Below are 14,913 nucleotides of genomic sequence, written 5' to 3' on the forward strand. Positions count from 1 at the left end.
ACTGCCTGTCACTCCTCTAGTTCCAGCAGACGTCAGAGCATGCACTCTTCTCTTGCTCTGTGGTGGATGTCTTCTCCCAGCTCAACCAGAGCTTTGAGATCATCAAGAAGCTCGAGTGCCCTGACCCGCAGATTGTTGGGCACTACATGCGAAGATTTGCCAAGGTGGGCAGCTGCCAGGGTGGGGGCTGCTGGGTCAGCAGAACCCCTGGAACCCCAGTCCCAGCCCTTGCCAGGGGTTCCTGGGCTCTCTCAGCTGTCTCCCATCCAGCAGCAGGCAGCGGCATAGGGCACAGGTTGCATCACCTCCGACAGTGATGCTCAAGCGAACATGCCACCAACTGTGGCTCTCTCAGCTTTACTAGCACAGGAGATTAGCTAATTAATGCGCTAATTGGTTATTTAATATAGATTAATTTAATGCACTGTCTAGCTGCAGTGTGGGAGGGAGTTGCATGCAGGTTTGGTGGCTGATGTCTTCACAGTTGTGCTGGTGATGGAGCTGCCCATGGAGACCAGATGTACTGGATCTGACTTCTAGTGGCTGTACCCATGTGGCTCCTGGTGCATTCGTGGGGCCTAGGGGAAACCCTAGGATTCGTGGCCCCCTAGGTGGCATTGGGTTGTTTCACTGCTGTGGGACTCACGGTCTCCTTTCCCTCCTTCCTCCTCTCTTCTGCCGTCTGTGTGAATCCCATCCCTCATTTGGCTGCAGACCATCAGCAATGTGCTACTCCAGTATGCTGAGATAATCTCCAAGGATTTTGCCTCGTACTGCTCCAAGGAGAAGGAAAAAGTGGTGATGTATCTCCCTTCTGCTTGCCACCTGCCTGGTGCTACCAGGCAAAACTGTCCCCACACAGTGACCTCAGCTCCAGAACTGGTCCCCATGACACAGGTCCTGCCCTCGGTCTCTGATGGCAGTCCCTTAAATGCTTCCAGGCAGGGCTCCATGCCATGACTGTTTTCATGTCCCCTGGTGCAGGGTGGGAGGGACCTGGGGCAGTGGGCAGCTGTTCCAATCACATTTGTTGGTGCTGACTCCCCTCTCCAACCTGCCCCTCCAGCCCTGCATCCTGATGAACAACATCCAGCAGCTCCGTGTCCAGCTTGAGAAGATGTTTGAAGCCATGGGTGGGAAGGAGGTACGTACTAGGGGTCTGCAGGAGGCAACCCTGTGGAAGGGCTGGATCAGTCCCTTCTCCCCAGAGGCAGCCCCTTCCCCAGCTCCACAGTGCTGAGAGCAGACCACAGTTCCTCACTCCTGTATGGGATCTGACTGTCCCACCCCATGGCACCCTGCTCTCCCACCGTGTTGGACAACGGATGGGCTTTGCCCTGCCCAGGGGTGCTTTTGGGGTGCAGAGACACCCACCCCCTGGGGCTGGGCCAGGGACCCTGATGGCTTCTCCAACCTGTCCCTCCTTCAGCTGGACACAGAAGCCAGTGATATACTCAAGGAACTGCAGGTGAAACTCAACAATGTCCTGGATGAGCTGAGCCGAGTCTTTGCCACCAGGTACACCTGGATGAGAGGGCATGGGTGGGGGGCCAAGGAGAGGTTTTGGGGTCCAGAAGCTGTGGCTGGGGCCAGGCTGGGGGCTTTGCTTGGCCAAGCAGGTCCTGGGTGCAGCCATGGGGGATGCTGAGCTGCCTGGGTGTTGTGGTCCACAGTTTCCAGCCTCACATTGAGGAGTGCGTGAAGCAGATGGGTGACATCCTGGGCCAGGTGAAGGGCACCGGCAACGTCCCCGCCAGCACCTGTAGTAGTGTTGCGCAAGATGCTGACAATGTCCTGCAGCCTATCATGGACCTTCTGGACAGCAAGTGAGTGTGGGGGAGGGAACAGGGACCCCCACCCTCCCCCATGCCCCTGTCCCACCCTGGGAGTGTGAGGGACCTGCAGGGTCAGGGTGACCGGGCAAGGGGTGGTATCGGGTGCCATGCCAGGACTTTCAGCCCTGTCCCCTATCTGCAGCCTGACACTCTTTGCCAAGATCTGCGAGAAGACAGTACTGAAGCGAGTACTGAAGGAACTCTGGAAGCTGGTGATGAATACGATGGAGAAGACTATCGTCCTGCCCCCACTCACTGACCAGACGGTGAGTGACAGGGAGGGCACCCAGGGATGGAGGACCCTGGTGCTGAGACACAGGTGGCTGACTGGGGCCAGTGTGGGACATTGCTGGCCAAGTGCCCTCACTGGCTGCTGAGGGAGTGGGGACTCCAGCAGCCTCCCCAAACCTGCCCTTAGTTCATGGCCAGGGAAGGGATGGAGGAGAAAAAAGTCATCCTTGACCCAGGTGCCTGGTGCAGCCCAGCACCCTCTCGGCTGGCTTTCCCAAAGGACCTTCCTGCCACCTCCATCATGGCACCAGGAGAGGATCACTGGTCCTGTCCTCTCCATCCTTCCCTCTGAACTGGGGCAGCATCCCATGCCATGCTCATCAGCACTGGCTGTGGGCACAGTCCCTGTGCCAGGAGGTGGATCAAGAGGCTTTTGGAGTGTGGGAAACCACTGCATGTTGGCCTTGCTGTGTGGCTAGGGTTGCTTGCGGAGCAGAGACTCGCTTCATGGGGATGGGGGTGATGTGGGGATGGTGGGACATGTCCCTGCAGCAGGGTTGAACTCTTCCTTGCTCATGGGCTGACCAGGCTCTAGGGGAGCAGAAGCAAAGCCCAGGGAATGGTCCCTCCTCAGAAGAAGGTTGCCTACAGGGTTCAAGACTCCTTATCACATTGCTGTGTGTCTGTCCTCCCCACATGTAGCCATGCACCCTGAAGCTTCCCAGGGTGGCTGTTCCTTTTGGTTCAGGCAGGGAAGGGTGCCCCTATGCTGAGGGCAGGGGAGGTGGCATGGGCATGTGGATCTTGGGTGATTTTCCTGAGGGGAGGCAGTCCTTGGAGGGGGCTGTGCTGGGCTGGTCCCTACAGCAGGGGACAGCCTGCCCAGGGTGGCTCTGGGCCCCAGCCAGGGGTGGCTGACCAGGTTGGTGTCATGGGGACATGTGTCAGAGCCGAATGTCAAGTGGGGTTCACCAGCACCCTGGAGCTGAGGCCCTCCAGGGCAGAGCAACCTGCCATGGTGAGGAAGGACTGGGCAGTTTGGGATGGGGCCACTTTGGGGCTCTGAAGGCCTGTGGTGCCAGTTGCAGGGCATCACTGCCAGGTACTGTGGCACGTCAGATAGGGAACACCCCTGGCTCTACTGTCCCTCCTGGCTGGCAGTAGTGGGGGGCAGCTGGGGCTGGGAAGGAAGGAGGAGGGGCCGACACTCATGTCACGGTTGTTCTCTCCAATTGCTCTGCTCGCCTCTCAATGGCAGATGATTGTAAGTACGGCAGCTCCCTCCCTGTCTGTCTGTCTGTCTCTCTGCTGTGTGTCGGTCCTGGCCTCACCGGTTTTTGTCTTATGTGGCTGCCTGCGCCCTGCCCACATCCTCCTCCAGCTCCCAACTTGGTCCACCTCTGTGGTCCCTATCCTTGTGCTGCCTGCTTGGCACTGGCAGGCACTTGCCTGCGGCCTCAGCTGGGTTTGGGGGGTGGAAAGGTCCCAGACAAATTTGTGGTGCCTGGATGTGAGGAAGTGCAAGGGTTAGTGATGGTGTGGGAGGGGATGGTGACGGGGCAGTGCCATGTAATCAGGGACAGCCAAACTCAGGCTGATCCCATCTTCTTGGTCCATGCTGAGAGTGGAGACACAAGCAGGGGGAACAGTGCGTGCCTGGCAGTCAGGGCTGCTCTTCCCAACCCCTTGTGCCTCAATTTCCCCTTGAGGTCCTGGCTGGGTTGTGACTATGGTGGGGGCTGAGGGCAGAGGCTTTCCCTGCCTGTGGAGAGGAGCATCTTGCTGGGATGTGATGGTCCCTGGCCTAGTTGCTTAGATGTGGGGCAGGTTGCTGGCACGAGTTGTAAGACTTTCCCTGGTTGGGATATGGCCCTGGGAGCCTGGACTCCTGGGTTCTCGGCATTGCTGCTGGGTCCATTGCACAGCTTTGACTGAGCAGTTTCCTTTTGCCCTCTTCTGCTCAGTCTGTGGCCATGGGCTTATGCCCTGCGGAAAGGGCCACGTCCTCCACCCAGTCCTGCCCCCACCCCTGCTTTGACCACAGGCACCTTCGCGAGAGTGGTGCAGGCATTGGTGGTTGGGTGCTGAGTGCCAACCCCTGCAGGGACAAACGCCTGTCCCATGCCCCCAACACCTTTTGTATCCAACAGCAGCATTTGGAGAGATCCTGGGGGCAGCCTGGGACTGAGCCTCGCCTCAGACCTCATGGGAACCCCATGTGCCAGCCTTGCTGAGGCTGCCAGGTGACTGGGGTGGTGTCAGCTCTACGTGGTACAAGGTCTTCTTGAGCACCCATCACTCTGTGCCTCAGTTTCCTTCCACAGCAAGAAATCCTGCTGGCAGCCCCACTTGGCCCTAACTGTGCTGCTTGTCCATCCTGCAGACTTTCCTGCCTGCTGACCCCCACCATGCTACCCACTCCTGATTCAGATGTGCCCCAGCCCCCAGCTAAAGGCTGATTAGGAAGCCTCCCCCATGGCACTGCTGCCCCATTTTGCACTGTTTCTCTTGCCGCTGCTGGGCCTGGGCCAGTGTGGGGTTGTCACTGCATGAACCAGAACTCTGTGTGCAAAACCCAAGTGCAGCTGCCTGCTCCGCCCTCCCCAGTGCTGTGAGCATTGACCAGAGCTGGAGGGAAATGTGGGGGCACCAGAGGCTGCCCATATATGGTGCCAGCTGGCTCCTGCCTCCCTATATCTCAGTGAGCACCAGTCCCCCATGGCTTCAGCATCCCCATATCCCAGCAGAGACCAGCTACCCATAAGCACAGCATCCCAGTGTGGGGACCAGTTCGCCATCAGTGCAACATCCTACATTTCAGTGTGGACCAGTTGGCTCAACATTCCAAAGACACCAGCCCCTCACTGACCCAGCATCCCTCTGGGGAACAGTCCTCTACTAACCCAGTATCCCAGTGGGGACCAGTCCCCCATGGGCCCAGCACTCCAATAGGGACCAGTCCCCCATGGGCCCAGCACTCCAATAGGGACCAGTCCCCCATTGACCCTAGCTGCCCTGCAGGAGCTCAGCGATGTCTTTGCCACCAGCTTGTGGCCACCCTTTGTGCCTAGCCTTGCCCTGCACTCCCCATGTCCCACCCCACACTGTCACCCCACCCCACCACTCAACCTCTGACGTTGCTTCTACAGGGCACGCTCTTGAGAAAACATGGCAAGGGGACAGAGAAGGTAAATAGTCGTGGGCTCCATGTGTCATTGCCCTGTGGCCACGTCGTGGCCCCATACTTGCCTGCTGTGGAGGTCCAGGCTTGTCTGTGCTTCCTCTGTTGTGCTGTCTGGATGTGCCGTTGCCTGTGTGGTGTGTTGTCGTGTTGAGGTGTGCCACGTTGTCTGGGATGTACTGCCTGTGTGCAGGATGGAGGCAGTGACCTGTTTCTGTGTGTCACCTGGGGTAGGGAGTGGGTGTTGTGTTGTGTTTAGCCCCCGTGGGTGGCCCGTGGGTGTTACCTGTCCCTGGGCAGGTACAGGGGTTGTTGCCCCCATGGCACTCAGCACCCCTCCAGGTGCCTGACTGGGACAGCGTTGGTGCCCGGCTGGGACAGCGTTGGTGCCCAAGCACAGGAGATCCTGGGCACAAACCAGTCCCACCACTGGGGACTTACGAAGAGGTGACCCCCCAGGATGCTGGGCTGTGCTAGCAATGTGCAGGGCACCCTGGGGGCCATGTGGCTGCTGAGACCCCCTGGACCTCTGAGCCCACTTCCCTTTAATGCTTAGGGAGCCCCAGCAAGGCTCTCTGAGCCCCAGAACTTGCCAAAAGGGCTTTCTCCAGGCACACGGGCTCTCCCTCTGTCTGTGAGCTCTTCACTGCTGTGCTGGGGGCCCAGCACAGCCCTCCAGGCTGCCTGATCCCAAAACCGGGCTCTGGGAAGAGCAATGCTGGCTTCTGTCTGGGCAATGCCTGCAGCTCCCCCTGGCTCCCCAATCCTCTTGCAGAGGACACTGGGTCCTGCTCCAGTTTGCTGAGCGTGCTGAGTGAGCTGCTTTCCTCCACCTGACGCTGTTTCCTCAGCCCCAAACAAGGTGGGGAGCAAGCCTGCCCCAACTCGGGAAGAGACCTGAAAAAAAAGCAGTCAGCATGGAGAGCTGAGCCTTTGCACGTGTGAACTGGTGCCGAACCAGTGGTGAACTGGGCACAGCCAGAAGAGTACAGCGCCAGAGCCCACACGGCCAGGGGATGTGGGGGTCCTGGACCTGTGGCTGGCTGCTGCTGGGGCCACCAGTAACTGTCCCTTGCTGTTCTCTTCCAGAGCAGGGTGAAGCTGCCCAGTCACACTGAAGTAAGGACATGACTCTTCTCCTCCCCACTTGGCTCTGATCCCTCCTCTTGCCTCCTCCCTGTCCCTCTCCCACGCACTGTGGGATGGGGGTGTTTCCCAGCTCAGGACAGTGTCCTGTCGTGCTATGTTAGAGTGACACGGGTGTCACCAGCTCCCAGCCTGTTCACTGGGCTGGGGGAGATGGGGACAGTAAGGGAGGGATTAGTGGGACAGAACTTGGGTGGGGGGCACAAACGGTTAATGGGGTTTATAAAATGAGGGCATGGGCGGGGGGAAGGTTAGTGGGATAGATGCTGAAGTTTCTTGTTGAGAAGGACTGGAGCTACTGGTGCTGGGAGAGGGAAGAAAGTAGGAATTACTGGTTCTCCTCCACTAGGCCCCAATTTACCCAGTTGCATGTTGCACACTGGAGGGCTTGAGAAGGGGAGGTTGGGCTCAGCCTGGTGAGCAGGTGACAGACCAGGGAGGTGAGCGGGATCTGCCCCTGCTATGGGGCTGCGTCCCCAGGAGCCATACCAGTGGGCCCTGCCCATGGGAGTGGCACGGCACAGGGCAGGAGGAAGCAGCCAGAGGCTCCCACCCACTGTGCTCCCTGGGGGGCAAACTTCCCTGGGGCTGGCATTGGGACTGGGCAGGGGTCTGGGTCGCTGGGTGTTGTTTGGCTTGGCTGCCAGTGCTGCGGGGTACAGGGGGACTGTGCTACATCCTTCCAGTGCCCGCTGTCCCCCTGCACTCACCCTCTGCTTCCCCAGCACCTATGTGATACGATTGTCCATATGGTGCCAGTGATGTGCCATGCTGGGCTCTGTTGGATGCAGAAGCTGGTGCTTGGGCACCACAGGGAGCAGGATGGGACCCTTGGGCCAAGATGCTTTTGCTGAGCAGGATGTGAGGTCCCTGATGTGAGGGTGATGTTCTGTCCTGGGTGCCTCAGTCCCCAGTCCCCAGTGCTGAGAACTCGGGGGCTGGGACAGGGGCTGCACCAGCTTCCTGCACCTGCATCGTAATGCCTGGCATGGCCAGTGGCCCCTGGGGCTCTCTGAGGAGCAGCCCTTTGGCTCCTTGAAGCCTGGAGGGCTGGGGGAGCCCCTGGAGCTGCAGGAAGCTCCTGGCACCACGTGCCCAGCCTGGCAATTGCACCTCCAGCCTGGCTGCTCAATGGGGCTATTCCTATCTCTTTGCTCTCTGCAGGGCACGCAGATGATTTTCAACGCAGCCAAGGAGCTGGGGCAGCTCTCCAAGCTGAAGGTGAGGGCTGGGAGGCTGGGCTGGGTGGGGCCAAGTGGTCCCTGTGCTAGGGTGGGTGACACTTTGCAGGCTGGCACTGGCACTGTTGCAAGGACCCTACCAATGTTCATTTGCTGCCACAGCTGGGGTGAGGGGAGCGGGGCCCTGCTCACATGCTGAGAGCAGGATTCATGCTCTGTAGGACCACATGGTGCGAGAGGAAGCCAAGAGCCTGACCCCAAAGCAATGTGCAGTGGTGGAGCTGGCGCTCGACACGATCAAGGTGAGGGCACTCTCAGGTATGAAGGGGTGCCCTTGAGGACTCTAGCCCTGAGGCACAGACCTAGAGGGGCACCAGGAGAGCTCCAGCAGAGCCACTGAGGACCCTGTGGCCATTTCCCCTCTCCAGCAATACTTCCATGCTGGCGGGACTGAAGAAGACATTTCTGGAGAAGAGCCCTGACCTGCAGTCACTGCGCTACGCCCTGTCCCTCTACACTCAGGCCACTGACCTCCTCATCAAAACCTTTGTGCAGACCCAGGCTTCGCAAGGTAAGATGCACTGCTGGGGCCACCTCCCATCCGGGCTCCCTATCCCCACACATGGGCTTGGCTGCCCCACAGCCAGGCCCCTACCCTGCCTCCGTCCTGGTGGGGTTGAGGGTCTCAGCTAGGCTTGTGGAGGGATGGGTGGGGAGGGAAGGGCTTTTTCCTCCCATGTTTTGGAGGTGAAGACAGGCCATGGGTGCCCAAAGACAGCCTGGCACCCCCAAGTTTTCCCACCAGTAAGGACAGCCTGTCCTCAGTGCCAGGGCATGACTGGACTGGCACAGAAATGGGGCCTGTGGGTGGGTGAGACACCCTCTGGCCACATGTCACAGTGTTTATCCCCTTTGGATGGCCCCTGTCACCCTGCACAGACACGTCTGGTCCAGTGCTGCCTTGGAGCTGCCAGTCTCTGCCAAGTGGCGCCAGCCTGTCCAGGGCTCAGACCTCTCACAGGATCGACTGAATCCAGATACTGTGTCAGGGCCTTTCCTAGGCAGGCTGGGTGCCTCATGTACCACGATTTGGGATCCATCCAGGGTGCTGGGTGCCTCTCAGGTGCTGCCCCCATCCCAGAGCTATGTGGTGCAGGGTGCTGGACACCCTCCAGGGCAGGACTAGCTCTCAGCTCTAAGTGTTGACCTTTATTTTGTCCCTTGACTGCTCGAGGAGGGGACAGATGCTCGGTGGTGGTCATAAGCCATCACATAGGGCCCAGCCAGGCTTGTCTGCATCCTGGGGGAGTGGAACGTGCTTTTGCTGTCTGTCCATCTCCTGCCAGGGACGTCTGTCCTGTCTGTGCCTCCTGTGCCAGCCATGTTGGGGACATGGGGTTGGGTCCGGTGAGTGCGAGCACCCCAGGGTGCAATCTGTCCCCAGGACCAGCTGGGCTTAGAGCTGGGTGCTGCCCAGCACTCCGGTGTTGCTGCAGTGTTGTCTGGATGCTCGGCTGTCCATCTGTCTGTGAGATCTGATCTCTCTTTCTCTCTCTTTGTTTTCTCCCCCCTCTTTCACTGTTCCCATTCCCCACAAATGTTGTCTCCATCCTCCTCTCTTCATCTGCTCTGTGCCATGTCTCTGTCTCTTTCTCTCTCCTTCCCACTAGTTCATGGTGGGAAAGGTATTAGGTTTACCCTTAGTGAAGAAATTTATCCTGAGAAGGGTATGTTTGCTGCTCACCTGCCCCTGCACCTGCCTGCTGCCGCTGCCCTGGGCTAGTAACAGTCCTGGCACTGTGGGCCTAGGTGGCCAGGAGCCCCGTCCCAGCACCACTGCCCTTGGGGACCCCTAGCGTGGGCAGAGCTAGAGCCCTCTGCCCATGCACTTGCACTCCCAGGGCTGCACTGGGCTGAATTTGGAGGAACTGTGCTGAGCCACATTGACCACCTGCCTAGACCAAGGAGGGGGCCTGTGCCCCGTGGGGATAGGCCTGCCTGCCTTCACTTGCAAGCTCTGGACAGACGGCCCCAGTGCTGCTGCCTGGGGGTGGGCACCTGCCACGACCTCCCTGCAAGTCAGGGAGCTGTCCCCTTGGGAGATGTGGCTCCAGGGGAGGCCATGACCATGTCCATGTCCCCCCTCCCATCCCCATCCTGCCAGAAGGACCATTACTAGCCTTGCTCCGGCAAGCTCTGTCCACCTGCCCTGGGGTGTGAGGAATGAGCCCAGCCCCATGGGCCCTGCTTGGCCACCATTGCACCCTGCCACAGGGGCCAGGACTGCACCCGATGCTTGGCCTCCCATACCCAAACACCCCCTCCTCGCCCACCATCACCTCCATTTCGGCTCAGCATGCGGCACTGCCCGGGTAGTGGGTGCCTGGGAGGATGGGGTGCCAGGGGTGGGGCAGAGGATGACCATGGATAGAGAGGAGAGTGTGCCACCACCAGCCTTGCACCCTGGCACCCTCATGCTGGGGGCCATGCAGTGACACATGAGGATGTGTCCTCCTTTGCACTGTTATTTCCACCCTGAGAGCTTTCCACTGAGCTTGGTTTGATCTCCTTGGCCCTGTCTGACCCATGGAACCTGTCCCTCTGCCTTGCACCCCCCTTTCACCATTGGGTGCATGCACAGCTCTTGGGGTGGAGGGAGTGGGCTGGGTTGTTGGTCGCAGGTCACCCAAATTCCCCAGGCTCGGGGAGCCGAGGGCTTGATGTGGTCCTTGAGATGAAGGGGACACAAAAGGGGACAGGTCAACCCCAAACCCCTGGCAGGGCCATGGCTGCCCTGTGGCACAAGGGCCAGATTGGGTCGCTCATGCCCAGTGCTGTGCCCATGCTCATAGCCATGCATGGAGCACTGACACCCCCCACCCCCATGCCCATAGTAGGGGGAGCTGGGCCACTGTCCTCTGCCCCATCCCACGCAGACACCTCAGCCCCTGCCTGGGCAAGAGGGGCTTGCTGGGCTTTGCTGATGTGGGGTGGGATGACAGAGAGCCGACCTGGTGCTGAGGATGTCCTGCCGTGCCCCAGCCCAGCCTGGTGCCAGCCCCAGCTGTCCTTTACAGTTGCTGCACCCATGTTGCTGTCCCCAGAACTCTTCGGCAGAGGCCATGTTGGGCCAAATCCTACTTCCCACCCCATCCCACTCCATGGGGGTGACCTGCCTCCTCCAGAGGGGTTGGTGGTGGGCAGGGGACATCAGGGAAACAGAAGGAATGGGCACTCACGTCTCCTCCCTTTGCCATGCAGGCTCTGGTGTGGATGACCCTGTTGGGGAGGTGTCCATCCATGTGGAGCTCTTTACCCACCCCGGCACTGGTGAAAACAAAGTCACTGTCAAAGGTGGGTTCTGCCAGCTGTGTTGCCAGGGTCTGGCAAGTGGCAGTGCCTTGCGAGCCTCACATGCCCCTTCCTTGCAGTGGTGGCTGCGAATGACCTCAAGTGGCAGACATCGGGCATCTTCCGGCCCTTCATCGAGGTCAACATCATTGGGCCCCACCTCAGTGACAAGAAGAGGAAATTTGCCACCAAATCAAAGAATAACAGCTGGGCTCCCAAGTACAATGAGAGCTTCCAGTTGTGAGTGACACTGTGGGGCTGGGGATGTGGGGCTGGGCTAGGGGCTGTGTCCCCATGACGTGGGGAACTTTTCCTCCTGGGGTCTGCCAGTGAGTTTGCTCATTCCCCCAGGATGTTTTAGGTATTTTCTCATTGGTAAAAGTGGGGATTGGGGAAAAGGAAAGAAAAGGCTTTTTAGGGGCAGTGGGAAGACAGCACCCATACAGGGTGCTGTTGAAGAGCCAAGGGGCCTGGGAGTGTTACCCTTATGTTACAACTGCCTGTCCCTTGTCTCCCTGCAGCACGCTGGGGACGGAGACAGGCCCCGAGTGCTATGAGTTGCAGGTGTGTGTGAAGGATTACTGCTTTGCCCGGGAGGATCGGACAGTGGGCATTGCTGTCCTGCAGCTCCGTGATATCCTGCAGCGACCTGGCTGCGCCTGCTGGCTGCCCCTGGGCCGCCGCATCCACATGGATGACACTGGCCTCACCGTCCTCCGCATCCTCTCCCAACGCAACAATGATGAGGTGGCCAAGGAGTTCGTCAAGCTCAAGTCGGACACACGCTCGGCTGAGGAGGGCAGCAGTTAAACCCTTTCCACCCCCCAGCCCTCTCCCTCCATGCCTGGCCCCTTTTCTACAGCATCCTCCAGCCATGTATAAGCCATAAGAGCGACCACAAGAGGAGTCTCCTTCCTGGCCCTGGTGTGGGTGAGAGGGGGATGTGGCTACAGTGACAGACCTCCCCTGACCCTCCCTTGTCCAGAATGGCAGGGTGACAGTGGTGCAGAGCATGGCCGTGTCCCCTTCCCACCCTAAAGGGAAGGTGCTGGGGCTGATGGTTCTGCAGGGAAGGCCTGGACCCCAGACTGGGCAATAGGATAGATCTGCCCCTTCCCAGCTTGTCTGAGATGGAAGAACCCCAGTGGCCTATCCATGACCCTACTCTGTCCTACGCAGCCCCAAACCTCATCAAGCAACTCAAGGAAAGGGCTGGGGTGGGGATGGTGTCTCATCCCACCCCAGAGTGTTGGTGAGTGGCTGGCACAGCAAGATGGCCCCTTGTTCTCATCCCTTGAGCATCACAGGGTGCCCTGAGGGACAGGGAAGCTCCCATCAGCTGAGCGTCCTGTAGATATGTAAATAGTTGTACATACATGGGGCAGCTGGATATGTGACTGTGTTCTGCACCTGGAAGGGCTATTGGGGCTGTTGAGTTGGTGGGCGCTGCCCCCACATGCCCCACACAGGGTTCCCTCTCTGGCTGGCAGAGGCATCACCAGGGCCGGGAGTGGCAGGGAACAGCCCCCGGCCCACCCCGTTCTTTTATCCTGTCTTCCCTGCCTTGCTGCCACCATGGGCTGCCCCACTGCCTCCCTCAAGATGCCAAGGCTTGGGTTCAAAGGCTGGGGGCACCAAAGCAGAAGGACCCATCTCCCTTTGCTCTGGCCAGTGGGGACCAGCCATCCCTGTGCAGTGCAGCAGTGCCCATGAGACCTCCTTGGCGCAAGCAAGACCCTTCCCACCCCCCAACCCAGAGGACCCTCCCCCCACAATTTCCTATTAACCACCATTTCTGTGTGATCAGTGGTGTGCGTGTCTTGTGTGCGTGCCCGGGAGGCCAGGGTGCACAGTGTTGGTGATGGCCACTCCAGCTGGCCAGCTTGCCCTAAGTACTGGGGAAGACAGAGGCCTGATGACCCCACAAGTCAATATACCTCTCTCAGCCCCCTTCTCAGCCCAAAATAGGGTGCCCTGACTGGCCCCCATGGTCCTTTTTCTATAGGTTTCCTGGGACCAAAGGGTTTAGCTTTCCTCTCTTGTTTCTCTTCAATGTTTACACCCCTTTTCTAACCGCTGCTCCTGCACGGCCAGGCTGGGGCTCAGCCCTGCACTACCTGAATGTGGTGCCCCTGGCCCTGTTCCCCCTCCCCAATCTGTCCTGTTTGGCATGTGATTGAACTGACCAATTCTGCTCCTGTAGCACATGTGTCACCGATGCCTGTGTGTCTGTACCACCCCGTGTGGCACTGCCGCCGGCGGCTACCATGGATGCATGACAGTGAGATGTTTTGCACTATTTTGAATTTTTTGGGCTCTGTAAAAATATTTTATTATAACTGACATTAAAAAGCACACCCTTCACTGCAGCTACTGTGGAGGTGTGGGAGGGCAAGCATCCAGGGGGTCTTCATAGAATGTTGTGAATTGGAAGGGACCCACAAGGATCATCAAGTCCAACTGCTGTCCCTGCACAGGACAATCCCAACATTCAGACCATGTGTCTGAGGGCCTTGGCCAAATGCTGCTGGAATCTTGTCAGGCTTGGTGCCATGAGCACCTCCCTGGGGAGCCTGTTCCAGTGCTCCACCACCTTCTGCCTCAAGAACCTTTTCCTCATGGCCAACCTCACCCTCCCCTGCCACATCTTCCTGCCATTCCCTCTGCTCCTGGCATTCGTTGGTGGCCAGAGAGAAGAGATCAGCGCCTGCCCCTCCTCTTCCCCTTGGGAGGAAGTTCTAGATGGCCATGAGACTTCATCCTCACTCCTCCTCAGTGCAGCACTTGCACGTTTAAGGTTAACACCAAGGATAAATAACTGACACTGCAGCAACTCTTATCTGCGCTCAGCCTCCTGGAGGGCTGCTCTTCAGTGCACCCACCCTTTGTAAAGCTAAGAGCTTCAGGACAGGGATTAAATGAAACTGGGACAGACCTGTCCTGAGAAGTGACGTTCAATTCTCAACCACCATGCTGCAAACTCCCAGGCACAGGAGTGATTAGAGAGTGCCAACATGGCCTCACCAAGGGCAAATCCATGCCTCACTAATCTAACGGCCTTCCACAATGGAGTGGCTGCATCAGTGGACAAGGGAAGAGCTATGGATATAATCTTCCTGGACTTCTGTAAGGCTTTTGACATAGTCCCCCAAAACATTCTTTCCACTAAATTGGAGCGATACAGATTTGATGAATGTGGGGACCCGATGCCCTACAGAGAGACCTGGGGCTTTTGCTGGGGCCGGGGCAGGGCTGTTCTCTCCAGAGAGCCCTGGGACTTTCACTGGGCTTTGTTGTGTTCCGAGTGGGGCCCTGATGATGTATAGAGAGTGCCAGGACCTTTGCCAGCCTTTGTCTGGGCCTGGACAGTGTTCTGCTGCCATCCAGATTGCCCCGAGGCCTTCAATAAGGCTTGCTGGAAGCCTCAAGGGGGGCTGGTGCCCCCAAGAATGCCCCACGGGCTTTGTGGGGTGCCATTAGGAGCTCTGCTTATCTACAGAGTTCCCCAGGTCCTTTGCCAGGCTTGCAGATGCTTGGGCAAGGACCTGCTACCCTCCAGAGAGACCCCTGGTGCTGACGCCAAACTTTGCTAGGGCTGGTCAGGGCCCTGCTGCTCTCCAGAGAGCCCTGGGGCATTTGCCAGACCTTTCCGATGCCTGGGAAATGCCCTGCTGCCCCCGAGGAGTGAGGAGGAGGTTCTGCACTGCATGGTGCACCAAACACTCATCCTCACCCTAACAGGACCCCAGGTCCAAAACAGACACCCCACCACCTAGGACTACAACACAGCAGTTGCCAGGACTGAAAGCTGTGGGTGACAGGGGTGAGGGACTAAAGCTCCCTGCATTCCGTGGGGGATAAGGGACTGCACCGCTCAGCATGCCACTGGGAGCGGGGAGGGCAGGCGGGGAGGACGGGAGAGACTACAGTTCCCAGCATGCAGGGGACGGAGGGCGGCGAGGGAGTACAGCTTGCTGGCTGCCACCAG

The 14,913-nt window shown here is 58.8% G+C and overlaps 1 protein-coding gene across 1 annotated transcript in view; it reads left to right on the plus strand.

Annotated features, from left to right (window-relative positions):
* Positions 1-11,735, plus strand: part of LOC104523259 (protein unc-13 homolog A-like) — a gene marked incomplete at its 5' end in the record, with an annotated part of 15,911 nt that extends 4,176 nt beyond the window's left edge. Inside the window, 17 exon segments of the mRNA XM_010165789.1 lie at positions 21-164; positions 715-798; positions 1,067-1,144; positions 1,430-1,518; positions 1,674-1,826; positions 1,978-2,101; positions 3,325-3,330; positions 5,216-5,254; positions 6,337-6,366; positions 7,558-7,614; positions 7,796-7,876; positions 8,003-8,019; positions 8,021-8,145; positions 9,245-9,301; positions 10,836-10,928; positions 11,006-11,165; positions 11,447-11,735. Coding sequence (XP_010164091.1) covers positions 21-164; positions 715-798; positions 1,067-1,144; positions 1,430-1,518; positions 1,674-1,826; positions 1,978-2,101; positions 3,325-3,330; positions 5,216-5,254; positions 6,337-6,366; positions 7,558-7,614; positions 7,796-7,876; positions 8,003-8,019; positions 8,021-8,145; positions 9,245-9,301; positions 10,836-10,928; positions 11,006-11,165; positions 11,447-11,735 — 1,626 coding nt within the window.
* Between the last annotated feature and the right edge of the window lie 3,178 nt (positions 11,736-14,913).

The sequence above is a fragment of the Antrostomus carolinensis genome, unplaced genomic scaffold (genome assembly GCF_000700745.2).
Source record: "Antrostomus carolinensis isolate BGI_N321 unplaced genomic scaffold, ASM70074v2 scaffold28700, whole genome shotgun sequence".
Taxonomy (NCBI): domain Eukaryota; kingdom Metazoa; phylum Chordata; class Aves; order Caprimulgiformes; family Caprimulgidae; genus Antrostomus; species Antrostomus carolinensis.